General features: G+C 38.3%; 1 protein-coding gene across 1 annotated transcript in view; it reads right to left on the bottom strand.

The window, feature by feature from the left end:
* The window catches only part of ENPEP (glutamyl aminopeptidase), a 111818-nt gene that overhangs the window by 46536 nt on the left and 37411 nt on the right, over window positions 1-27871 (bottom strand). Inside the window, 7 exon segments of the mRNA XM_021001403.2 lie at window positions 328-479; window positions 599-664; window positions 8864-8929; window positions 10917-11051; window positions 14876-14989; window positions 15794-15948; window positions 20686-20806. Coding sequence (XP_020857062.1) covers window positions 328-479; window positions 599-664; window positions 8864-8929; window positions 10917-11051; window positions 14876-14989; window positions 15794-15948; window positions 20686-20806 — 809 coding nt within the window.

Below are 27871 nucleotides of genomic sequence, written 5' to 3'. Positions count from 1 at the left end.
CTACCTCACAGATTCTCAACTCAAAAATTCCAATAGACACATCTTCTTACTACTTTTTTATAATTCCCAGAGGAAATACTATAGTGCTTAAGACAGAGCTCTGCACGCAGAAGGGCGTTGAAGGTTTATTAAATTGAATGAATACATTCTGAAATTATATGCTCTATAAAAGTAATACCTGGCTTTTATGTCATTACCCATAAAGCATAGGTCCAAAATAGGCATTGACTCATCATCGGTTTGTGATTTGGCTGCCACAGAGTGACGAATTTCTTGAGTCAGCCCAATATCATCCAAGTGACTCTCATCCTGCACGATCATGCTTACCCAAAATCAGAAGATGGCTGTGAAGGATCTGCTTTGGGGTCCAACAGGAAACGACTCTGTACCAGGTGCCGATTATTTTCTACAGTCAAAACAGGATAACCCATCTGCCTAGTCCATGTGTCCATCACTTCTTTCACTGGTTTATCACTTGCCTAAAGATGAAGAGTAGAGATTAACCTAAAAAAGTTGGATTCTTTTTTACCAATATTTAGAGCTAAAGAAATACTAAATAAAAGTAATTAACAATTGAATAGGCCATTCTCTTTCATACCTTTTCCAGCGCCTCCCAAAAGTCATCTGTTTTCGCATTTCTGAACTCGAATTCCTTCAAGTATTGCTGTGTGTAAAAGAGAAGAATTATTAAACAAAACATTCATCTTTGCTCTTCTCTAGGAGGTCCTATGTAGAAGCAAAGATTTAGAGCAGAAGACTTTAAAGGTTTTAGGATCATAGTTCTAGAGTGGTCATTATTACCTTTTTTCTGTCATGGACCTCTCTTTGGCAAAGCCAACAGACCCCTTCTTCGAAGCAACTTTTTAAATAATTGAAGGAAAGGCTAAATTTCAATTTCTTTTTCTTATCCAAGTTCATTGTCGTTGTTCAGTCATTTCAGTCATATTTGACTCTTTGCAAACCCATTTGGGGTTTTCTTGGCAAAGATACTAGAGTGGTTTGCCGCTGCCTTCTCCAGATCACTTTACACATGAGGAAACTGAGGCAAGCAGTGTTAAGTGACTTGCACAGGGTCACACAGTTAGTAATTGTCTAAGGCCAAATTTAAACTCAAGAAGATAAGTCCTCCTGACTTCAGGCTGGCACTCTATCCACTGCATCACCTACCTAGTCATACCATCTGGACCCTCCAAAGTCTATCCAGAGATAGCTCCTGTTCCTCTGAACCACTTCTCAGCTTTCATTCTAAAGGAATACTTAAGTAGGTCAATGTGTATTGTACCTAAAATAGATAGTTCTAAACCACAAGACATAGTCACTGATTTTTTTTTTAAAAAAGCATTTATCTGGTGATTATTGGAGCCTTGTGGAACTGTGACTAAAAGACAGAAATATCTGAAGATTTTCTAAGGATTGGTTTCTTTGAAAACCAGAGTGTGCATTCTTCATGGCCAGCAGAGGCTCAGGATATAGTGAGCAGCGGATAAAGGATTGCTAACTGAAAAGCTCTGAATGGGGTGCTACCATTCTGTGAGTCTCCAATTTTTACAAATTGGCGGTCATCTATATACCCCATGACTTCCTCTCTTTTCCTTTATTAACCCATGAGCTTTTCAGTTTGAGACACCAGGCCACACATCAGCGAGACAGGTTAAACAGGGTTGTGATTTGCACAGATAAAATAGGAGTGATGGACTTTAACTAAAATGAAAATTTAAAAATCTGCAGTAGAAAAGTGATAACACTGGGAGAGATGATAATTATAAAAAGATTTTTCCCTGTACAAAAGGATTTGCCTTGTAATTCTTTTAAATAGCAGGTCCTCACAGTATGTTTAAAATATAATCCTATTTACAAACTTCTGTTTGTGTACATCTTTTTCTGGAACATGTCAATTATAGAAAATGAAAATCATCTCTACAGAAAATTACAGGCATTTTTCTAACTCTAAAACCAGTCCTTTATCATCAAGATCCTAGCAGTTTCCATGGAGACCATCCATAGTACTAATTGCATTTCCTTTGCTATCCACAGTGGCCCAGGACCTAATGTGATCATCTTCTTAGGTACAGGTAAGGGTTCTTACACTTTTTGTGTCATGCACCCCTTTGGTGGGCTGATAAAACCTATGGACACCTTCCTAGAATAATGTTATCAAATGCACAAAATGAAATATGTAGGAAATATACATGAAGGAAATGAATTCTATTGAAACAAAAATGCCATTTTTTTCTCCATCCAAGTTCATAAATAATCTATCCCTTAGGGGTCCAAGGACCTCAGGTTAAGAATCCCTGAATTAAGCCAAACCCAATCAGGTATGCTCAAAGAAAGTGATCAATGTGTTTACCTTTAGATAGACTCTTTCCCCAACCTGCTATAGTTTCAAGTGTCCCTTCCCAGGTCACAGAACGGCCTTGCTCCCTGTTCTTTCCAGGGACTGAGAAATGAAAAAGTAAAAGCGGCGTAATACAGACCAAAAGGAACATCTGAGACTGTCAGATCTCCTGCGACCTTCCCTCCTTGAATTCTTTTGGTCAGTTTACTTCCCAGCACTACCACCAGAGGGCAGGCAAAGGAAGGGAGAGGAGAGAATTTTTTAAAAATAGAATAGTTTTAATTACTACTTAGAGAGTTTTGTCTTGGTCACAAGCCCTTAAAGTTAGTAAGAAATGTCCTGTTCGGACCCATATGCATAAAAATATTTATAGGGGGTCTTTTTATTGGGGCAAAGAATTAGAAACTAATGGGGCACCCACCCATCACCTGGAGAATGACTGAACAAATTATGGTAGATGAATGTGATGGAATACTATTTGGCTGAAAGAAATGATGAAAGGGATGGGTTCAGGGAAACCAGGGAAGACTTGTACTGAACTAAGGTTAGAGTGAAGTGAGCAGAACCAGGAGAACACTTTCTATCTGCATGCCCTTTAGCAAGTGGCCTAATCTTTTTGAGACTATTTTGCTCATCTCCAAAATATGAAGAATCATATTTTTACTGTCTAACTCAGGGGGCTATTTTGAGGAAATCATTTTGTAAACCCTAAAACACTGTACAAATATGAGTTATTCTATCACTATTAGTATTATATGGAAACCTCTAACAAACATACACATACAACCCGAGACAGGAAAAATAATGTATTATACCTTCTGATAGTAACATATAACAATGCTAATTCACAGATGCTTTAAGATACTTTCTCAGGAGTGGTCATGGGTCAACTGAATGCTCTTACCCGTCCCTTTTGGGACAAATGGAATGCATCTCTTGGTGTGCTGAATGGGGCTGGAATTGTCAGCAGAGCAGTATGGAAGGGGCAGCTAGGTGGCACAGTGGATAGAGCACCGGCCCTGAAGTCAGGAGGACCTGAGTTCAAATCTGGTCTCAGACCAAACATTTGACACTGACTAGCTGTGTGACCTTGGGCAAGTCTCTTACCCCCAATTGCCAAAAAAAAAAAAATCAGTATGGAAGGAAGAAACAGAGCCAAACCAACTAGTCCATTTGGGAATAAAATCCGTATTTCCACAGAGTGTCTGTAGACTCTACAGAGGACTCTAATGTTAAAGGCCCTGAACTATAAAGTAAGAGATGTGAGGGAAGTTTTGGCAGCAATAGTGAGCTGCTAATTACAAGCTCATGCAAGTGATAGATAGTTTCCTCCTTCGTGAATCTAAATCCAAGAGAGAGTTACAAAATATGTATTTGCTTTAAGCAAATTTGCTTTGAGTAAATTTGCTTTGACAAATTTACTAGCTGCGTGACCCTGGGAAAGTCACTTAGCCCTGTTTGCCTCAGTTTCCTCATTTGTAAAATGAGCTGCAGAAGGAAATGGCAAACCACTCCAGTGTCTTTGCCAAGAAAACCCCAAATGGGGTCACACAACTGAAAACAACTGAACAATATAACACAGCAACAACATTCTACCTAGACTCTGTGCAGGCCATCCTCTGTAACACTGCCAAATGTCCTGTCTTCCTGGGTTATATACCTCAACTGATATTGCTAATGAACAGAATGTGGAGCAAACTTATTGTGGAGATATTAAATTGTCATGGAAGAAGAAACAGGAGCAATGAACAGAAGTTGAAGAGGGAAGATTTGGGCTTAATATGAGACATTTCCTGCCAACTAGACCTGCCTAAGAATGAAATGAGTTAGTGCACAAGATAGGAGATCTCCCCTCATTCGAGGCCTTCCAGGAAGACTGGGTGATTGCTTGTAGGAAAAGTCACAGAGAGGGGCAGATAGGTGGCACAGTGGATAGAGCTCCGGCCTTGGAGTCAGGAGGACCTGAGTTCAAATCCGGCCTCAGACACTTGACACTTACTAGCTGTGTAACCCTGAGCAAGTCACTTAACCCCGACTGCCTCACCAAAAAGCAAAAAAAAAATTTATAAAAAACAACTGAAAAGTCATAGAGAGTGCTACTAGTCAGATATGGATGGTATTAGCTTCTGAGGTCCCAACGAACATTAAAAGCCTAACAATCTATGATATAGACAAAGGTATGTTTGACTAACTATAGGCAAGATTCATTTTTACCTTGATGGTGGATAATGAGAAGGTATAGGGAAGTTTTTTGAGAAAAAAACTCATATATATTACCTAAAATCTATGTTTTCACATATCATATTCAGATCCACATTGATGACACTGATGTAGCCAAGTTCACATAAAATAGAAAGATTGACAGCTAGCCTCGTTTGCCAGCCCCTACTGTCCAGTAACCTTCCTTGCCAGCCACCTAGAGATCCTAGCATAAAGTAGAAGGAGAGGGGGCATTGCTGAAAGCATTAGAAATGTCATCAGTGCTAAGTGCAGTTCAGAGGATAGAGAAAAGGACAGTTAGACAGGGATCAAAATGCTGGCAGCAGAAGCAGGTACATTCCAGTGCTGGCATGCAGTGCCCTGGAGAATCATTATAAAAAAAAAATGCTGCATTACTGGGTGGGAAAGTGGGAGAATGCTGGGACACGTTTCATACCCTATGGGCTGAAATGCCATCAGAAGAGTTCTGTCTTAGATACCTGGGGTATCACAATTGGGAAGTCAAGGATAGGTGGGTAAGAAAAGGAATATTCCATTTGTAGTTGGAATGGGGCCAGCCTGCAGGTTGGGGAGCTGTACAGACACTTTATAGGATATGCTGAGGATGGAAGGCCCTGAGAGACTTGGCCTGGGGCCAGCAAAAGAAACTGAGACACCCATTAGGCAGAATCTGTGTGTGCCGAATTTCTTTTCCAAGTTTCCACTCGTGTCTGCTTTAGAAAGAAAGCAAGCCCTATTTATTTTCCGCTTCCCTTGTGCTAAGTATGTATCCCAATCACTTCACAAATAACTTAAGTCTATAATGATAGAAAGGATTCTTGGATTCAGCATTAAGAAAGACGCTCAGCCATGTTTAAAATTCCACCTGGGTCATCATCTCATCATCTGCCCCTGCTCTGCCGGCAGCTTGCTCTCCACCCTTTCTATGTCTTCCTCAAAAGCTCGTAATAAAATCAGTGTTTCAGTTTTAACCAGAATGGACATATCAATCAACTCCCCTATGACTTCACTCACAACATTTTTTTTTATGTATATTCGAGACCAAAACTTGGACCTACTCTTTCCTGGTCACTACTCCCTTATAAATATTGTTTCCAGGGCTTCTTACCCTTCTTTGAGGATCTCCTCATGGACTCCTCTGGCAGTCTGGTAAAACCCACCTTCAAAATATTATTCGCTGCTTAAATCTATAATGGAAGGAAATGCAGATTGCGGCTAGTGGTCAATGAAATGTATTTTTTTTTTCCATTTGTATTCATGAACCATTTGAAACTACCCATGGATCCAGAGCAAGAATTCCTGCCTTGTTAGAATGTAAGATCCTTGGGGCAGCTAGGTGGCACTGTGGATAGAGCACCGGCCCTGGATTCAGGAGGACCTGAGTTCAAATCCAGCCTCAGACACATAACACCCACTAGCTGTGTGACCCTGGGCAAGTCACTTAACCCCATTGCTTAACAACAACAGAAAAAAAGAATGTAAGATCCTTGAGGGCAGAAACTGCCTTCTTTTGTATTTGTACCCCAGGCTTGGCACAGTGTTTGGTATAGCGTAACTGCTTAATAATTTTTGCATTCATTAATGAATTGATGGATAGGAAATGTTTTTAAGTTATAAATGTCATCAGTAATAATAAAGGAGTAATGCCTACAGCCTATATTATACTTTAGCAAGGTAGGCTTTATGGTACAATAGAAAGATAGATGACCAGATTGAGTCAGAAAGCCTGGGTTTGAATCTTGACTCAACCACTATGTATTCACTCTAAGTTTCTTCAATGATAAAATGAGATGACTTCTGAGGTTCTCTAGCACCTAGCGTTGTAATAAATCGATTACTACGCATGTTGATTGATTGATTTTGGCTCAAAATCTATGATCCTAGGGTTTTGTGTAACAAGACACTGTAATCTTAATGGAGAAACATAATGAATGTTGATACTAATTAGTAAAGGATCCTTCCTCTGGATTTTCTTGATTATCTATCCCAAAATAAGAAAGGAAAAAGAGGTCATCCTTCTATAAATAGGACTCTGAAGAGCTGTCACCTAATGTCTTAAAATATTCAAAGAGCTGGCAGGTAGAATTCAATCTAATGCACAAATATATATTATGTACCATGTCCAAAGCATTGAAGACAAAACTGAAAAATGACAAATACTTCCATGAAGGACATTATCATTTATCACAAAGTTGGGGGGAGGGAGGAGGAAGAGTATGGTGTATCCAGTCACATAGTTTCCCAACCCTAGAGTCATCCTTTCCCCTTTCCCATCTCTCTCTTCCCTTCTCCCATATAACCAATACATTTCCAGATCCTTTCAATTCTACCTTGACACCGCTTCTCACATACATCTCATCCTCTCCTCTCACACAGCCTCTACATTAGTCTAGGTCCTTAGATTGTCTCTTGCCTTGATTACCAAAATAGCTTTCTTATGTGTCTCCTTGCTCTCAGTCTCTTTCTTCTCCCATCTAGTCTCCACATAGCTGCTAAATGAATATTCTCAATAGACGGATATGACCATTTCACTCTCCAACTTAAAAAAAAAATCTTGATGACTCCTTATTGCCTCTAGGATTAAATATAAAATGATCATCATATCATTTAAAGCCCTCCACAGTCTAGTCACTTATCTACCTTCCCACTAATTTTACATGGTTCTCCATCACACATTTGTCCATTCACAAAAAAAAAAAACACTGACCCACTAGCTGTTCCTGTGCCCGATGCTTCATCTCCTGCATTAGTACCTTTGAACAGGTGGATCTCCCAAGTTTGACATGCCCATTTTCCTCCTTCCTTCATTCCTGTCTCATCTCATAGAATTCTGAGCTTTCTTTCAAGCTCAGTTGAGGTATCATCTCCTACACGATAACCTAGTCATCAGTGTTCTTTCCTTCTTGAAATTATTTTGCCTTACACTCTATATACTTTCTATTTTCTTTCTCTGGGCATATGTACTTATCTTTCCTTTACCTTCTGTCCCCCAGGGCAGGCACTGTTTTGCTTTTGTATTTGTATCCCATTAGTGGATCTTAGCTGCCCTCACAGTCTGGAGGATGGCTTCAAATCCTGCCCCTGGAATATGCTGGGTGTGTGATCTCAGGCTAGTCATTTAATGCTTCCAGACTCTCAAGTAATTGCCTATGACTATGAAGTATCAGGCGAGACATAGGAAACTACCTATTCCAATTAAATCACAGAACTTGATCATTCAGAATGCCCCTCCCCCCATGTATCACAAAGAGTTGGACAGGACCAAAAATGACAGCAACCGCAAATAAATGTTTATTAAGTTGTATTGAATTGGTGCATACACAAATAAGAACCAACAAAAAAAAAGGTTATTATGGGGCAAAGGAAAAGAGAGACAAAATGCTTTAGGCAAAAGGGAAAGAGGCCATTTTCAGTTGGGGGAAATCTGAGAAGACTTCATGAGGCAACACCTCAAGAAGAGAAGAATTTTGACATACTGAGATGAAGATGGGGTACATTCAGAGTTTGGGGGGATAGCCTTTGGGAACGAATGCAGGAAGGAAATAGAGTATGAAGTTCAGCAGAATAGTCTAAGTAATACAGTCTGTCTTGAACATGGAATTTGTGAGAGGGAATAATGTGAAATGAAGGCTGAACCAAACTGCGAAAGATTTTAAATGTCACCTTGAGGAGTCTGCATTTTATCTTAGGCAGAAGTGCTTACCCTTTTTTGTTTCATGGATTCTTTTGGCATTCAGGGGAAGGTTATGGACCCTTTCTCAAAATAATGTTTTTAAATACATAAAATATGTAGGATTGCAAAGGAAACCAATTATGTTGATATACAATTATCAAAATTTTTTTAAAAGAAGCTCATATACCCCAGGTTAAGAAACACTATCTCAAGATAATAGGAAGTTATAGAAGGTTTGCAGATAAGGCAGAAATTGGTCAGATCTTCAAGATTACTTGGGGAATGTTCAATTTATTATGTTTGATTAGAGAGAGGAGAGCTACCGCTAGTTGGTGCCAGTAATAGGGAGACTGATTTTTGCTCAATATAGGAATGAATGTGCCCAACAAGAAGACCTGTTTGAAAATGAAACGTGTGGCTTCCTGGGAGTACTAAGCTACTCTCCATTAGATGTTCAGGCAGACTGAGGCTCAATGACCTCATCATGTCAGAAATGTGGGAGAAAAGTTTCATTATTAGGCAGAGCTTCAATCCCAATACTTATGAGGTCTCTTTTTACTGCATTTCATTTTTCCCCCATTCATAATCAGTCTCACATCAATGCTTACACTATTAGAAATAACAAGACATACTTGACATCCAAGTTGAAATTTCTCTGGGGTTATCCAGTCTTCAAGCATTCTAAGAATGGAGGCTCCCTAAAGAAAAAAAAAAGAGAGAGAGAAATAAAAGTCACTATGTGAAGGAAAAACTACAGTTTATTAGTGTGTATTGTAAGAGCAAAGAATAAAAGACAATTTGTTGTGATCAAAACTTAGAGCTTTTGTTTTTTCTAAGGGACATTTGTTGGTTCCAAGATACTAGGAAATAAAGTTTGCCATGTAACAGCTTCTAAAATACTCTTATTCATGCATTAATTATTGAACACAATTGTGGATTAATTACTTAACACAACTTACATACAAATTTCTAGAACAAACAAGAGTTATTTGACCAATGCCATAAAGAAATTGTTGAAATTCTTGCCTTTAGAATTTTGGGTACTTTATAAAGAAAGCTATTGCATTGCTTCCAATGAACCAGAAGATGGAGCCCTCCTAATGGAAAAGAAATGGATTGGCTCGTGTGTGTGTGTGTGTGTGTGTGTGTGTGTGTGTGTGTGTGTGTGTGTGTGTGTTTAGGACTACCATTTCTATTATACATAATAAAATAAAGTAGACCCAAGTTAAAACTGGTCAACAAATAAATGTGCTTCTTTTTTATCAATAAATAAATGACTATGTTGATGATAAGTAGAAAGCTAAGGAATTCTCTGGCAAAAGTAATTTGTAGCTAGTCAATTTAGAAAATTCATACCCAAGCTCCTTTGCTCCTCACTGACAGTTATTTTTAGACCATTATTTTGCTTGAATTATCTGATTAGTGGCTTTATTCTTCCTCTCCTTTTGTAATGAATGCTGAAGTATGGTATTTAATAACAGTGATAGCTAACATTTACAGGGTTAACAAGTGGCTCAGTGGATAGTGTCAGGCCTGGAGTCAGAAGGCTCATCTTCCCAAGTTCAAATCTGGCCTCAGATACTTAATAGGTATGTGACACCAAGCAAGTCACTTAATCCTGTTTGCCTCAGTTTCCTCATGTGTAAAATGATCTAGAGAAGGAAATGGCAAAGTGCTCCAGTATTTCTGCCAAGAAAACCCCAAATGGGGTCATGAAAAGTCAGACTTAACTAAACAACAACACGATCCTTATTACAGGTAGAATTAAATTATGACTTAGGGTTTCACAAGCCTGGAGTACCTAGGTCAGTCTTTCTTTTCCAGGCTGTTATATACGCCATAAGCAAAAGGCTAGGAATAGAAAAGGTTTGATAGCAGAGACAAATTGGCTCACTAGATGAAAGCAGAGGCTATGAGGTGTCAGGGGTGCAGAGATAAGTAGAATCCTGCGTATTTCTAATTCTCTAGTATAGGGAAAGTTTTTCCTTTACATGAAAATAATATTTTAGGCCTAAATAAAATCACTGGGCTCAACCATGTGGAAATATTTCTGTTAGCAGCAATTTTTGAAAGAGTCAGTCATGTGTCAATGCAATGACTGAATCAGCCAGTGGCTAAGATAGAAGGAAATGAAACCCCTAATCATGTCACTTGCTGACCACGCTGTAAGAGGAGAACAAAAAATAGAGCTCTGAATTATTGAGCATTTCCCACAAGGACTTAAAATGGATGAAAAATGCTGCCATCTTTGTAATGCATTCAGGAGTAATAGATGCTGATCCCTCAGTTTCCCTAATAATTCTGTATATATTCTTTCTAGCTAAAAAATATTTTTAAAAAATTTAAAAAAAAATACAAGATTTAAAGACCAATTTGAAGTACCCCTGATGCTTACTGAGGATGAGATCCATTCCAATACAAGGCCTATTATTGGTCATATGCCAGAGAAGGCCATTGTTTTCTACCTTTAAACAAATCAGAGAAAACACTTTTAAACCCATAAAACCCAGATAATCAAAGGTCAGGATAAGTAGAAACAAAACAATTTTTTAAAAAATGAGCTTTGATCCCAAGTCCAGTGAGATGCACATGCAGTATTCATGCAGTTCAGCTAAAGATTATTAACTAGAGAATGCCAAGTAACCAAGCAGAAAATGCTTCAAAAACATAGGACTTTTCTTATACCTTACTATAGGATATGCCATCAAATACAGATGTTATTTCATCTGGGGTTGTCACATTTACAACAATTGCATGAGAAGATATCAAGGAGTCATCTTCTTGCACTGGCAAAACATCTTCAAGTAATATCTGGTCAAGCTGGGAAATAAAATAAAGTAGATGTGATATCGTTGTTTTTACTATAGCTTAATTCATCGAGCATTTATTAAGCACTTGTTAATTAAACAAAGTCCTAGAAGAGTAGAGGCAATCTGGCTTGGAGTCAAGCTGTGTGACCTTGGATGAGTCATTTAAGGCACATACATGTAAGTTAAGCTGTGTGACCTTGGACAAGTCACTTAAGGCACATACATACCTTAGGCAACTCCTTAAGACTTACCTATTTAGTCAGAGCTCAATTATTTAGGATTTGCCTTGGTGGAGCCACTTCCCAAAACAAGAATTCCCTAACTTGAGAAAACTAGATTTTCTCCTAGACTTGAGACGTTCAAGGCACTATTCTAGGCACAAGAGATACAAAGGCAGGATGAGAAGCAATCTCTGCCCTCCAACAATGGAAAGAGCAATGAACTGAGGGTCAGCTACTGAGGTTCAGATCCTGCAACTGCCTCTTCCTACCCATGTGACTCTGAACAAATCTCTTAACTTTCCTGGGCCTCAGTTTCTTCATCTGTAAAATGGACCAGATGACCTCTGAGACCCCTTTTAATTCTAAATCTTTTGAGCCTACGGAGGAGCTACTAGGTGGAGATACACCATTAAACAGAAAAATAGAATTCCATTTAGAGAGACAGGCAACATGTACATCTAGGGGTATCAGGAAAGCTATCTTATCAGGGGACAGTACCTGAGTCAAGTCTTGATGGAAGCTAGGGTTCTAGGAGGTGGAGGTAAGGAGGAAGGGCATTCTAGACAAGCAAGATGGCCTGTGCAAAGGTATGAAGGAAGGATATTGAATGCTGACTTCATAGAACAGAAAATTTGGGGGTCATTTAGCTGGTTCATACCTTAAGATTCATGCCTAAATTAGAGGTATGATATACATACTCATAATATGCATCTGAATTATGCATAAAAACAAAAGCACAGGTTTTTCATCCTTCCAAATAGTTTTTTCTTTGGGCAAAGGGAGGCAAAATTTAGGGCCACAAATTAATTCCATTTGCAAGGAAAAATTTGTCCTGGCCCCTCATACATTAACCAATCAGTCCTCCCTTCTTAGCTGCTTGAATCTTCCCCTGTTCTCCCCCATATGACTAGATTAGGAGACTCATGCATCTACCAACAGCAAATCACGGCTTCAGAAGACTGATGATGATGCATACCTGCTTCTTGGAGGAGAGGTGGTGGATTAAAGATGCAAAAAGAGCTGTTCGTTTTCTGACAAGGCCACTGTATTAAACTGTGTTGCTTGATATACTAATTTCATACAAGAGAGGGCTTGGGGAAGTGGGTGGGAATAGGTGGGAAATGATAAATATGCCAGATCAAAAAAAAAAGGAAGAAAAGGACATCAATAAAACTTTTTAAAAATATGCTGAAAAAAAGAAGTTCAGAAAAAGACTAAAACAAAAAATTTGTCACTACCTTGTTAAATTTAGTATACCCTTTATTTTAAAAAAAAACGTGTAACAGAAATTCAGTTTTATAGACAATGCTCTTTTTCTTTATATGTTGGAATATTTGTATTCACTGATGATTCTTGTAGTCATAATTTTTTTTAAAAAAAGAACAATTCAAAAAAAATTTTAATGTGATACTTAGGGGCAATATAAACTGAGTTCTTCACTCCATCCCCCAACATGTAGAAATAGTGTTAATGGGTTTACGTTGATTATGTTTTGGTTGGTGGAAGTGGGTTACTCGGTATAAGTGGTATATTTATTTATCTTGAAAGATAGCAGCAATTCTTAAACCTCTTATTAGCCAGCAAAGGAATAAAAAGCTAAATGATTTGATCTTGGAAAGTAATTTTTTCATATAAAATTTGCCCATTCTGTGTTTTACTGGAAATGTTTGAATGTGGATCGATATTTGGTAAGGGATTTTATTTTTACCAACAATGTACATTTTTTTCCCAAGTCTTTCTTTTCCCCCCTTGAAAAATAATAGATTATACAAACTCTAAACACTGTGGGAAATTTCCCAGTTTAATTCATCTTTCGGTTTTGTCCATTAGAGGGCAATAGTTCACAAAGTTAACTACACAAACTATTGCAACTCTCCATGTCCCCTATCCCTTTATCCTCACGCCACTGCTCATATTACATATAAACAGGGGCACAGAATGTTTGACAGTTGCTGTTGTCTTAATTGACTCTAGGGAGAAATATGAAAAATCCTGGACTTTAGAGCTAAAAGGGACTGTATAGACTAGATCATCTAGTGACTAGTCCAACCCTGTCACATTGAGAAAATCTAGGCTCAGAGAGGGGAGTGGATTTGTCCAAGGTCACACAGCTAATGATGCTTGGAGTAGAACAACCTCAGTTTCTCATACTCTCCCTTCCTGCCCCACAGCCCTAGGAAAAAAAGAAAACTATCAAATACCATATCTAAGGTAAGGTAATGTAATGATAGTCACCCACAAAATAACCCTTAATAGCTGGTTTTCAACTTCCTTTCCCAGGCCCCTTTTCTGGGATATAGACTTGGCACAGTCTCCAAGCTTCTTTGAATCAGAAATATATATTTGGGGGGAACAGGCAGAACTAAAGGGGAAGTATTGGCTCCTCTCATTTCCCCCACCTCTCCTTTGCTACTCCCTAGCTCTTTTCACTCTTCTTTCCTTCTCTCAAACCCATGGCATTTTCCATACCACCTAATCATTGCCCAAGAGGTAATGGGGTGGAATAGATTGGAGCAGAATGGAAAGTAAGGCGGGGTTGACTTGGAGTCAAGACACCTGGCTTCCAATCCATACTGGCTCTGTGACCATAGGCAAATCAGTTCACATCACAGAACCTCGATTTCCTCATTTGTAAAAGAGGGGCCATAGTATACTAACTATTCCACAAGGCTGCTATGAAAAGTCCTCCTCTGAAATCATCCTCTGATTTCCCCTTACTTTCAAATGGTTAGCGACAGAGTTATCTGAAGGCTTGCTGAAGAATATAATTGGTCTTCTTGTCTCCAGCCTAGCTCTGATGACTAGTCTACTGCCTATACCACCATCTGAGTAACCTTCCCAATTGTACATTGTTGTACAAAGTTGTACAAATTTGTACACTTTGAGAAAAAAGGTCTTTGTCTTCTACCACTTTGCATCCCAGTACATTCCTTTGCCCATTGGAGACAATTGATGTTTGCTAAATGAACAAATAAATTGAACATGTCCTAAGCCCCTTGGTGATAGGGACTATTTCATTATTGCCTTTCTGTCCCTAGTGGCAAAGGACAATTAGGTGGTATGGTGGATAGAGCAACAGCCCTGGAGTTGAGAGGATCTGAGTTCAAATCTGGCATCAGACACTAGCTGTGTGACCCTGGGCAAGTCACTTGAACCTGTTTGCTTCAGTTTCCTCATCTGCAAAATGAGCTGATGAAGGAAATGCAAACCATTCCAGTGTCTTTGCCAAGAAAACCCAAAATAAGGTCTCACAGAGAGTCAGAAATGACTCATAAATGATAACAAATTCCTAGCGGACTGCACAGTGCCTAGCACAGAGTAGTTTCTTGATCAATATAACCTGCTTTTGGCCATCTTCATAAGGAACAGAGAGACTGGGGCATCTTTCTCCTTCATGGCTCTATTTTTTTCTTTCCCACAAGCCCCTACAAGTATGAAAGTCAAGGCAGACCCTGAAATTTGGGGATCTGGATAAACTGTCTGTCTGACAGCTCAGTCCCCTCCCCCGAGCCTCTCTGCTCCCTGTGGATGTGGCCAAAGGCACCATATAAATATGAATGTATATGTGAATTAAATTGAACTGAAGAAAGTGCTTTAACAGAAAAACACTTACCATTTGCCAATCGTTCTCTGCATGATGCACTCCTAGGAACTCAAAGAAAGAGGCAAACCCTTCATTCAGCCACAAGTCTTCCCACCAATCCATGGTCACAATATTGCCAAACCACTGAAATGATAAACAAGATGAGAAGAGATCGCAGGATAGTGGCGAAAGCATACAGTAAGTCAGCATGTCATGTATGTTTCTGTGCAACTCTATCATTGATAAATCATTGATAAATATCATTGATATCAGATAAGATGTTTTTACCATCCAAAACACTAATGAGGTGAACAGAACTTCAATTATACATAAATAGATAGATAGATAGATAAATGAATGAACAAATAAGTAAATAGATAAATAGATAGATGAATGAATGAATGAATAAATAAATAAATAAATAAATGAGTGAGTGAATGAATAAATAAATAAATAAATAGATGGATGAATGAATGAATGAATGAATAGATAGATAGATAGATGAATGAATGAATAAATAAATAAATGAGTGGATAAATAAATAAATAAGTGAATAAATAAATGGATAGATGAATAAATAAATGAATGAATGAATGAATGAATAAATAAGTGAAAAAATAAATAAATAAATAGATAGATAGATAGATAGATAGATAGATAGATAGAGAAAGAAGGCCAAAAAAAAATAAAAATAAAAAATAAATTGCAGACTGTGCTGGTCTTGATTAGTAGAGGGAGGTCCTTACTGGTGGCTCTTTCCACTCATGAAATCCCAGGGCTGGTTAGAAAAAAAAATCTTTAACATTGGTGAGATTTTTGTAGAGCACGGGAAAAAAAAGTTGAAGATGGGATGTGTTGCATTTATTATTTATTATTTATTACCATAGTTGCTAGGATTTTTAAGTGCTTCCTTTTCCCTACTGCTGCACCACTGGGGGGATTCATTACCTGGTGAACCAGCTCGTGAGCCACCACAGCAGCCACTCTTTGCTGGTTTGAAGAGGCCGACTCCTCGGGATCATAAAGCAGGTTGGTTTCTCTGTATGTGATAAGACCCCAGTTTTCCATAGCACCCGTGCCAAAATCTGGAATGGCTATCTCATCTAGGGCGTAAAAAAAAGAATATAGTGTTTTTTTCATGTGAGAAGTATATTCTTTTTGTCTGGGCATAATATTTCTTCTCTGATTGACTTTAGAGAAAATTTTAAAATTATTCTCCTAAATTTGTGGAACAAAAATAATTTTCAATCATCTCAGTTTCCTTACATTCAAAATTTCCATAGGACTCCTCCCATTGGCTACAGAGATATTAGTGCATGTTTGAGAGGAATGCCATAGACAATGAGTTGTGGTTAAAAATCTCTAGAATGGGATGGCTTTGTTTTGACCTTTTTCTACCCTCCATTTTAAATTGTATTTTATTTTTATTTTCAGTTCCAAGTTTTCTCTTTCCGTCCACCCCTCCCTCACCCATTGAGAAGGCAAGAAATATGATACCCATTATACATATGTAGTCATGCAAAACATATTTCTGTACGGTCCAAAAAAATTAAAGCAAGGAAAAGAAAGAAAATAAAAATAATATGCTTCATTGTGCACGTGAGACCATAAGTTCTTTCTTTGGAGGTGGATAGCATTTTACATCACAAGTCCGTTAGTGTTGCAGTGGACCATTGTATTAAGCAGATCATTAAGTCTTTCACAGTTGATTTTACAATATTGCTGTTACTTTGTAAATTGTTCTCCTGGTTCTTCTCACTTCGCTTTGGATTAGTTCACATAAGTCTTTTCAGGTTTTTCTAAAGTCACCGCCTTCATCATTTCTTACAGCACAATAATATTATATCACATATATATACCATAACTTGTTAAGTCATTCCTCAATTAATGGGTATCCCATCAGTTTCCAACTCTTTGTCACCACAAAAAGAGCTGCTATAAACATTTCTGTGCATATGACTGCTTTTTCCTTTTCTTTAATCTCCTTGTGATAGAGATCTAATAGAGGTATTTCTGGGTCAAAGGGTATGTATGCACAGTATTAAAGCCTTTTGGGCATAGTTCCAAATTGTTCTCCAGAATGGCTCCAGTCCACAGCTCTACCAATAGTTCTGCCCTTCATTTCAAGAAACTTTTCAAAACATGATTTCATTTACGTTACATACCACAGTCTTTGTTGTCTTGTCAAGGCCAAGAGAAAGCCCTAACATATAAAAACTGTTGTACCTTGAGAGCCATCTTTTCTCAGCCCTTATATTTCTTTGTCACCTTGGTTTCCTAATATTCTAAGGCCTTACCATTCCACTTGGTATTCTGGCATCTATTTCTCATTTTATCAGTGGGGAAGAATGATATGTCCACAGTTCCCACAACCACCTAAATCATCTTTAATTTACATTTGTAGACAGTTGCCAGAAGCATGAAAGGTTGTGTCTCACCCAATGTCACACACCTGTTATATAGCAGAAGTAGGGCTTTTCCTGACTAGAGAAGGAGCTTTCTGTCCAGGATGGAATACTTCCTCTCAACGGATTGCCAGTATCATTAGAAAAATGAAGGACTGGTGCTCAGGCGAGTGCTAGTGCTAACTTTCGATAATTCAAATTCCAATCTTTTCTCCAGACTAAACCCTTGTCGATTAAATCGGTCAATGGGAGACAGTATGATTCAGTGGTCAGAGTAAAGGCTTATCTCTGATCCTTACTTTTGTCCCCACCTCTGCTACCCATGAAAGCTCTGAGACAAAGATTAGTTGACTCAGGGCAGCTTTCCCATTTAATGAACTCATTTTTTTGTACTTAGTGATCAGTATGCTTAGATGCTCAAAGAAGATGCATGGAATCTAATGAATTTTCATTCCATGAGTCATAGCCTAATTTTCCTTCTCGTTAAACTGAAGAGTCAGGGGAGTTAAAAATAAATAAGTCAATTGTCTCTAACAAATCTCCCAGATTTCAGGAATTTTCCTTTTTCTCGTTATCTTTATGTACAATTAGTGACAGATATATGGGTTACCAAAAAGGATAGAGTATAGGTCACTAATTTCATTGGGATAGGGAACTCCAATGGGAGGAAACTCCCTCTCCCATTGCAAGTCAACATCATTACAGCAACATCTAGTCTTTTGACAGTTGCCTAGAGCACTCAGAGGTTAAGAAACTCAGGGTCACATAGTCAGTATGTATAGTCAGAGGCAGGACTTGAACCCAGGGTTATCCACCTTACCATGCTGCCTCTAGAAAGAAGAAACCCACAAATGATCAATATGGAATACAACGCCTTTAAATCTCAATTCATATATGACCTTTAGCATGATGGTACAATGCATAAAGTGTTAAGTCTGGAGTCAGGAAAAGACTCGAGTTCAAATCTGACCTCAGACACTTACTAGTTACGTGACCCTGGGTGAGTCACTTAACCTCTGCTTGCATCAGTTTCCTTAACTGTAAAAGGAGGGTGATAGTACCTACCTCCCAAGGTTCTTGTGAGGATCAAATGAGATAATATTTGTAAAGAACATAGCACAGTGCCTGGCATATGTAGTTTGGTCATTTTCAGTTGTATCTGATTCTTTGTGACTCCTCTTGGGGTTTTCTTGGCATAGGTACTAAAGTGGTTTGACATTTCCTTCACCAGCTTATTTTACAGAGGAGAAAGCTAGGGCAAATGGGTTAAGTGACTTGCCCAGGGTCATATAGCTAGTTAAGTATCTGAGGCTGGATTTGAACTCAGGTCTTTCTGACCCCAGGCCTGGCATCTGTATCATTTGTACCACCTAAATCCCTGCCTGGTACATAGTAAGCACTTAATAAATGCTTATTTCATCCCTTCCTCTAACTTCAGGTTTCTTGTGTTTATTACTATAATTCTTTCCAGCATGTTTTATTTTTAGAGTGCAATAAATGCACAATTTCTTCTCAAAGAATGTTTCCACTATAGTCTATCCTAAATGTTCGTTCAGAGGACAGAGAGAAATAGTATTTAGCTTAAAACAGGTCCATTATTAGGGTTCCTAGGTGGTGCAATGGATAGAGCTCTAGGTTTGGAATCAGAAAGACCTCAGTTCAAATCTGGCCTCAGACACTTGCTAGCTGTGTGACCCTGGGCAAGTCACTTAACTCTCATCTGTAACCATCAGTTTCCTCATCTGTAAAATGAGCTGAAGAAGGAAATGGCAAACCATTCCAGTGTCTTTGCCACAAAAATCTCCAAAGGAGTCATGGAGAGTCAGACACGACTGAAACAACTGAACAACAAAAAGGTCCATTACAGACCTTTCATTTGAACGGTTTTAGTGGGGAGTGAAAATTGGATACTATGTGGGGCAAAAGTGAGACTGGTAAGTTATTCTGTCTTGGGTTCCATATTTTGCTTAATAGTTTACAGATTCTGGTGACAGCTGTCTTTGTTCCTTCTTCCCTTCACAACAACTGTCAGTCAACCTAGAAATGTCAATGGCAAAGAGAAACTTGGCACTTGGAAGCTAGATTGAACCGCACATGGCCCACCTGCACTGAGTTTTACTCTGCAGAGGAAATCAATTAGTCTAAGTGCAAAAACAGAAAGCTGGTTGATTTTTCTTGCAGTCCTCATTTTCAGCGTCTTTAGAAATCTGTATTGATGCTGGGGTTTTTGGGCCTTTCCTAATTATCATTCAGGTTTCATTCTCACATAGCACTTTCTTGGGTTCACATGGTTCTGCTTGTGTAATGCTGAGAAACGTGGAAAAAAATATTTGTGGAAACAGAATGACATTTTGACTTCAGATGTGGAGTAACTAGAATTTAATCCTGACTAGTGATGGAAAGAAAGAAGAACATCATTGATGTTGAGCTAGAAGAGACCTCAGAGGTCACCTCATCCATTTTACAGGAGAGGAAACTGAGGACCTAAAAGGTCAAATCACTTTAAATTTTGTCTTTTTTTCTTATTGCACCACACTGTCTTTAGCGTGAGATCATATGATCACAGATTTAGAGCCAGAAGGGGCTTTATAGGTCATCTATTCTAATACTTAAAGAAGTTATCTTTGAAGAGATGTCTATCAGTTGAGGAATGGCTGAACAAGTTGTGCTATATGAATGTAATGGAATACTATTGTGCTATAAAAAATGATGAGCAGGCAGACTTCAGAAAAACCTGGAAAGACTTATATGAACTGATGCAGACTGAAGTGAGCAGAACCAGGAGAATATCATACACAGTAACAGCAACATTGTGCAATGACTGACTTTGATAGACTTAGCTCTTCTCAGCAATACATTGATCTAAGCCAATTCCAAAGGACTCATGGTGGAAAATGCTATCCGCATCCAAAGAAAGAAATGATGGGATTTGGATTCAGATCAAAGTATGCTATTTTATTTTTTTATTTTTTATTTGTGATTTTTTTTCATGGTTTTTCTTCTTCATTCTGATTCTTCTTTCACAACATGACTAATGTGGAAATATATTTAATGTGATTGCACATTCATAACCTATATCAGATTGCTTGCGCTCTTGGGGAGGGAGAAAGAAATATTTGGAACCTAAAGTTTTACAAACATTAATGTTGAAAACTATCTTTACATGAAATTGGGGGGGGGAATAAAATACTATTAAGGAAAAAGAAAAGAAAGTCAGAGCAATGTAAGAATTATGTAAAGTAGAGATATAATATGGCTTGGAGAAAACCTATTACCCATTAGCACAATATCCCAGCACCTGGAATAATATTATGCCTCTAAACAAATACTTGCTAGTCATTTAATTGGTTAATTAATGATTATGCTAATTAAAGGAAGTTAATTGTAGATGATAGCAAACTATTTTAACAGAAGGAAATATGAAATTGAACTCACCTAATTTTGGAAGGGAATAATTCATTGCGAAATAATCTTCAAAAAAGTCAAATACAATTTTAGTGATGTTTGCAGCATATTCAGCTGTATGTTTTTCATTTGGCTGGACATAGATTTTGAGCTAATAAAAAAAAAGAAATACATTAAAGTTATTGTTACTTTGAAAAAATGAAACAAAAATTTTAAAAATCCTTCTTATGAAGTTTCCTCATCTGTAAAATGAAAGGCCTAGACAAGACAATCTTCAAGAGGCCTTCCAGATTCAACATGATCTGTTGATTTTGCTGATGGTATTGCTAAATCATGCATGTAATCATGTATTGTTACATGATTTGTTTTGAATTTATGAGAATGATAGATTTCCCTTTTTTCCTTGTCTGGAAGACACTTCACACACAAAAGTGTGATATTGATTGATGATAGAGGTGATGGTGTTAGTGAAATTGATGATGGTGGTGATGGTGAAAAACAAGAGAGGCTCATGACCACAATTTGCACTCAGCGCTATGTTTTCAGGTCTCCAGCTGATGGCCTATGGCAGTTTGGGTGAGTACTGTCTTACCCAAAGATAATATTGAGTATTTTAACTATTACATTTGCAACATGCCTAATGCAATGATCCAGGTTTTCCTAGAGCCTAATTCCCAGGTGGAGTAATGGGGAAGCTAGGTGGCACAGTGGATAGAGTGCTGGCCCTGGATTCAGGAAGACTCAACTTCCTGAGTTAAAACCTGGCCTCAGATATTTACTAGCTAGGTGACCCTGGGCAAGTCACTTAACCCTGAAGAAACCCTAGTTTCTTCATCTGTAAAATGAGCTGGAGAAGGAAATGGTGAACCACTCCAATATCTTTGCCAAGAAAACCCCAGGTGGGGTCAGGAAGAGTTGGACACGACTGAACAACAACAATTCCTCTTTGGGAATAAGCTTTATGAGGTAGCTCAGAATGGCCTTAATTAACTAAATGGCCCCCTCAATAATTCGCACTTTCAGACCACATCCTTCAGGCCACTCCCTCCTCAAAAGGACGAGGCCACACACTTTAGCATAGTATTTTGTTGGATGCCATTGAGAACCAAGCTGAATAGGCCGTCTGGGAACATAGACTATGTCACAGAGGATTTAGATGTTACGAAGTATGCAAATGTAAGAATAAAACGCTTCAAATAACCTATCTTCCATTTGGTGGGTGACACAGTAGACAATTGAAAGTCATTGAATTTACTGATTTAGTAGCACTAAAGTCTATACACTACAAGTATCATAATGCTTCAATTTCCATTGACAGCCTTGTACCAGATTTGGAATGAGGATATGGATTAAGAGCTTGGTTTTGAAGTAGATTGGCAAGATGACCTTGGACAAGTTGTTTCACCTCTGTGGTCTTCAGCTTCCTCATCTGTAAAGTGAACAGGATGGACAAGATGTCTTCTAAGGTCCCCTGTCAGCCCTTAAGTGATGTAGTACACAGAGTCCCGGGCTTGGAATCAGAAGACCTGAGTTCAAATCCAGCCTCAGACATTTACAAGCTGTGTGACCCTGCACAACTCACCTTACTTCTATCTGCCTCAGTTCCCTCATCTGTAAAATGGGGATAATACTGGCCCCTACCCCACAGGGGTGTTGTCATATCAAGTAACTTACATAAAGCGCTTTGCAAACCTTAGAGTACTATATAAATGCTGGTTATATCATTGCTTCCAAGTTTATGATCCAAGAAAAAGACTGTACAGTGATCTGATAGTTAAAAGTCCATTTAGATAATCAACTCAAACAAATCAGGCAAAAAATGGAAGAAAAAAGTATATTTTGCTTTGCATTGGCTAAGGAAGCAGACCTTGAAACACATTTTATTAGCATCCTGTTTTTGCATCACCTACATTTCCCCATATATTCTTCCCCTACCCCCATCATTATAACAAAGGAAAAAACATGAGAGAAAAAAGACAATTCATCAAAACACAGAAAATTCCTAATAATATATACAGTTTTCCACACCCAGAGTCCTCCATCTCTGCAAAGCAATGAAAGGAAGTTCGTTCTCATTTCTCTTCTTTGGGCCTAAGGTGGGTTCTTACAATTAACAGCCATTAAGGTTTGTTTGGATTTTGCTGTTACAATGTTAATCATTGTGGTTTCTGTGTACATGGGTATAGTCATCTCATATATTATTTTCCTTGATCTAATCATTTCACTCTGTATCAGTTCTTATAGGTCTTTCTGTGATTCACGACATTCATTATATCCATTGTTTTTTACAGCATAGTAGTATTATAATACTTCTTGCACCACAAATTTCTTAGTCATTCTTCAAACAATAGTCATAAACTCTGTAGCCAGGCCTTTGACTCCACACTTATTAAACTCTGGAATTTTCCCTTTTTTGTTCCCAAATGCACATTGTTAAATTTAGTTGTCATGCTAGGTGTGCATCCTAAGCTGCTCTCCCTCAGCGTCACCCTCTCTAAAAATAAGTGAAGTATCCTGGGATGCTCTATTAACTTTTTAGCACCGCTAAAAATAGCTTCTCTTAAATTATCTTGGTTGGTTTTCCACTCCCAAACTGCCAGGAAACTGAATTTTTTTTTCTATTCTTCTTTGACTGTGTAGCTGTTCTTCATATTCTAAGAGAACACTACTGACATCATCAGAACATCATTCTGTGAGCTATTTTTCCCCTAGTGGTGATACAGCTTTGTGCTGATCCCTACAAGCTCTCTCACCCTGTCCTCCTTGTGAATGATGGCATGTGATTTCCCAATGACTCTGCAGAATTAGAGCAGCACTTTGTGTTTTGCGAACAAAGAGATAACTATACTATAGGAGCTTAACGCCATGACTCTGGCCTCATATGCTAAACAGGCATGCTAATTTTTTTCCATCAATAGAATACTTGAATGGGTGCAGACCACCCCATCCATTTTCTTCCTCTTGTTTTCTTTATAATATCTTCCTACTGGCAGTTCTCTTAGAGGTTCAGCTCAGCTGAGCATTTCTCATCTTTGCTTTGAAAGACTTGTGGCTGGCTGGGAGAGATTTGTGGGAAGGACAGGAAGTGGTCAAGGGAGAAGCTATTTGCTTTAATGGGATGGGAAATATAGAACAAAGAGTCAGAGTGGCAGTGAGGTCAATATCAATATATCATGTCAATACCAGTTGGTCATTTGACTGGAATTTAACTGCAGTCATCAGACAAAATGTATGTAAAGCTCTTTGTAAACCCTAAAGTGTCACATAAATGCTAACTTTTATTATCATTTTGTTGTTATTATCAAAAGTAGACTTACTTCTGCTGCCTTTCTTACTACTATTTTCTCCCTCCTGTTGGATGCAGGTAGCACTTCTTATGTCAGTCTGCTCTTAAGACAGTGGAATTCAACCATTTTATTTCTTAGGCAATTAAGTGATACAGTGGATAGGGCACTGAGGCTGGAGTTAGGAAGACTTCAAATTCTGCCTCAGATGCTTATTGGTTGTGTGACCTCTGTTTCCTCATCTGTAAAATGGGGATAATAATATCCCATATCTCCCAGGGTTGTCATGAGAATCAAATGAAATATTTCTAAGGTACTTGGCAAACTTTAAAGTGCTATGTCAATGCTAGCTATGATTATTATTATATAGCAGTAACACTGTAGTACAGGTAGTACTGGTAGTAGACAGTTGGTGAGTTTCTATCAGCAGATCCACTCAGAATAAAATTATCTCCCACCTCAATGTTTACCCTCTGTTGACTTGGAGCTTTCTCCAGACACAAACCCATTCTGTCCCTGCATTTTACACCACCTTCTGATTGATTTTAATGACCATTGCTGTAATTGGCTGTGCCAGTTCTCCTCAGGCTTTATGATTGCAGCCTACTAAATATATAATATATCTAGCCAAGTGGTACCTTTGTACACCACTTGCTATCTGCATACCTTTTAGAAGCCAAATATACTTTTTATCCACAGTGTCATCACAATGTCTGTCATTTAGAAATCTGAATTCTGCCTATATTCATTTAGCAGCAGAATATTTAGGATTCCAGGCTTTAGACACAAAAACATTCACCAGAGAGCGAATGCATTCATTTATACACTGTTTGACTTAAATTACAATGTCCTTTGTCCAGGCAAACCTCCTAAACTGATGCTCTAGCCTTCTGGATATTCAACTCCTCTTCTATGATGTGCTGGAACTCCTATTTTTCATCTTTTAAGACCCAACTCATTTCCCTTCATGACCTTCAGTGACTCCCTTCTGTCTACTTAATAACATTTAAACAGACTGACATGTAAGGTCCTCCATTACCTGGCATTGCTTCAGCTGTCAAGCCTTATTCCACAGTAACACTACACATACCACCTTCATCTCTAACACGTGCTGGACAGCTCTACCTGTATTGTTGTGTGCACTCAAAGTCAACATGCATGAAATGGAACTTCTAATCTTTCTCCATAAACCTACCTTCTGCTAATGTTCTTATTTCTAAGGAGAGGCACTATCATTCTTCCAGTCACTCAGATAAATTGACAATGAAGTGGAGTAGTGGATAGAACATAAGAAGTAGAATCAGAAAGATCTGGGTTCAAATCTGCCCTCTAACTGTGTGATCCTGAGCAAATCACTGAAAAGGTCTGCCTCAGTTTCCTCATCTGTAAAATGGAGATAATAATAGTACATACCTCACTGGTTATTATGAGAATTAGATGGGATAATATTTGTAAACTACCTGGCACATATCAAGCATTATCTAAATGTTATTCTTCACCATCTCAAGAGTCATCCTCCACTTTACACTCTTATTCATTTCCTTATCCCCACTATCCAACCATTGCTATGAACTGTTAATCAATGAACATCTATTAAGTGTCTATTATGTGCCAGGCACTGTGCTAAGCACTAGAGATACAAAAAGAACCAAAAGACAATCCCCACCAATTCTGTATCTACAATGTCTCTCACATGCATCTACTCATCTCCGCTCACACTCATTGACCTAGTTCAAACCCTCATAACTTCTTATCTGGACTATCAGAGTGGCATCTAACTGACCCCCTGCTCACAGTCTCTCCCAACTGCAAGCCATCTTCTACACAGCTGCCAAAGTGATATTCTTAAATTAGCTGTCTGACTATGTTGCTCTGCTCAAGAAGCTTCAGTTTATTTCCTTCAGGATAAAATGTGAACTCTTCTGCTTGAGATTTAAATCCACCATCTTCTTTGAGAGCAGTCTCCTAATTTCTCTCAAATTGTTAGGCCTCCATGCCCCATTCTGAAAACAGCTACACACACACACACACACACACACACACAAAAAACCTCAAGTTAGCATAGAGTTAGAAGTCAAGAAGTAGGCTGGGAAATAAGCAAACAACAGGAAAAAAAATCTGACTATAGAAAGTTACTATGGTGACAAGAAAGATCAAAACACACACTCAGAAGAAGACAACAAGGTCAAAATTCCTACATCCAAAGCCTCAAGAAAAATATGAATTGGTCTTAGGCCATGGAAGAGCTCAAAAAGAATTTTTAAAATCAAGTAAAAGAGGTAAAGGAAAAAGTGGGAAAAGAACTGAGAGTGATGCAAGAAAATCATGGGAAAAAAAGTTAACATCTTGGCAAAGGAGGCACAAAAAATGCTGAAGAAAATAACAACTTAAGAAAATCAGAATAGGCCAAGTGGTAAAAGAGGCACAAAAATCCAATGAAGAGAAGAATGCCTTGAAAAGCAAAGTTAGCCAAACAGAAAAGGAGGTACAAAAGCTCATTGAAGAAAATAATTCCTTAGAAGTTAGAATCGGGCAAGTGGAAGCTAATGACTTTGTGAAACATCAAGCAACAATCAAACAAAATCAAAAGAAAGAAAAAATAGAAGAAAATGAGAAATATCTCATTGGCAACTGACCAGGAAAATAGATCCAAGAGAGATACTTTAAGAATTATTGAACTACCTGAAAATCATGATTAAAAAAAAGAGCCTAGACATCATCTTTAAAGAAATTATCAAGGAGAACTGCCCTGCTATTCTAGAACCAGAGGGTAAAATAGAAGTGGAAAGAATCCACGATTATCTTCTGAAAGAGATCCCAAAAGGAAAGCTCCCAGGAATATTATAGCCAGATTCCATACCTCCCAGATCAAAGAGAAAATACTTCAAGCAGCCAAAAAAAAGCAATTCAAATATCGTGGAGCCACAGGCAGATAACAAAATTTAGGCAGCTTCTACACTAGAGGATCAGAGGGCTTGGAATATGATATTCCAGAGGGCAAAAAGCTAGATACAACTAAGAATCACTTATCCAGCAAAACTCAATATAATCCTTCAGGGGAAAAAATGGATATTCGGTGAAATAGAGGACTTTCAAGCATTCCTGATGAAAAGACCAGAGCTGAATAGAAAATTTGACTTTCAAATACAAGATGCAAAAGAAGCATTAGAAAGGTAAACAGGAAAGCGAAATCATAAGAGATTTGACAAGGTTAAACTGTTTTTATTCTTACATGGGAAAATGATATATATGACTCCTAAAAACTTACTCATTATTAGGGCAGTTGGAAGGAGTATGTACACACAGAAAGCAGAGGTGTGAGTTGAATGTCAAAAAAATAAAATTAAGAGGGGCAGCTAAGCGGTGCAGTGGATAGAGTACTGGGCCTGGAGTTAGGAGTACCTGAGTTCAAATCTGGCTCAGACAGATACTTGACACACACTAGCTGTGTGACCCTGGACAAGTCACTTAACCCCAATTGCCTCACCAAGAAAAAAAAAAGAATTTTGTGGAGCAGCTAGGTGGCACAGTGGATAGAGCATTGGCCCTGAAGTCAGGAAGACCTGAGTTCAAATTCTGCCTTAGACACATAACACTTACTAGCTGTGTGACCCTGGCAAGTCACTTAACCCCATTGCCTAGCCAAAAAAAAATAATAAGGAATGAAAAAGAAGAATGTACTGGGAGAAGGGGAAAGGGAGAAGTAGAATGGGATAAATTATCTGACATGAAAGAGACCTGAAAGACATTTTACAATGGAGGAGGAAATGGAGGAAGTGGGGAGGGGAGCACATGAACCTTACTCTTTGGTATTGGCTGAATGTAGGAATAATATGCATACTCAGTTGAATGTAGAAATCTATCTTATCATATAAGAAAGGAGAAAGGGAAGGTAACAGAGCAGAGGGGGGAGCTGATAGAAAGAGGGGGAG

Source organism: Phascolarctos cinereus, unplaced genomic scaffold, assembly GCF_003287225.1.
Source record: "Phascolarctos cinereus isolate Bilbo 61053 unplaced genomic scaffold, phaCin_HiC Scaffold_9;HRSCAF=440, whole genome shotgun sequence".
In the NCBI taxonomy this organism is placed as follows: domain Eukaryota; kingdom Metazoa; phylum Chordata; class Mammalia; order Diprotodontia; family Phascolarctidae; genus Phascolarctos; species Phascolarctos cinereus.
Note: the sequence above shows the minus strand (reverse complement) of the source record. Positions and strands in the feature narration are given on the sequence as shown.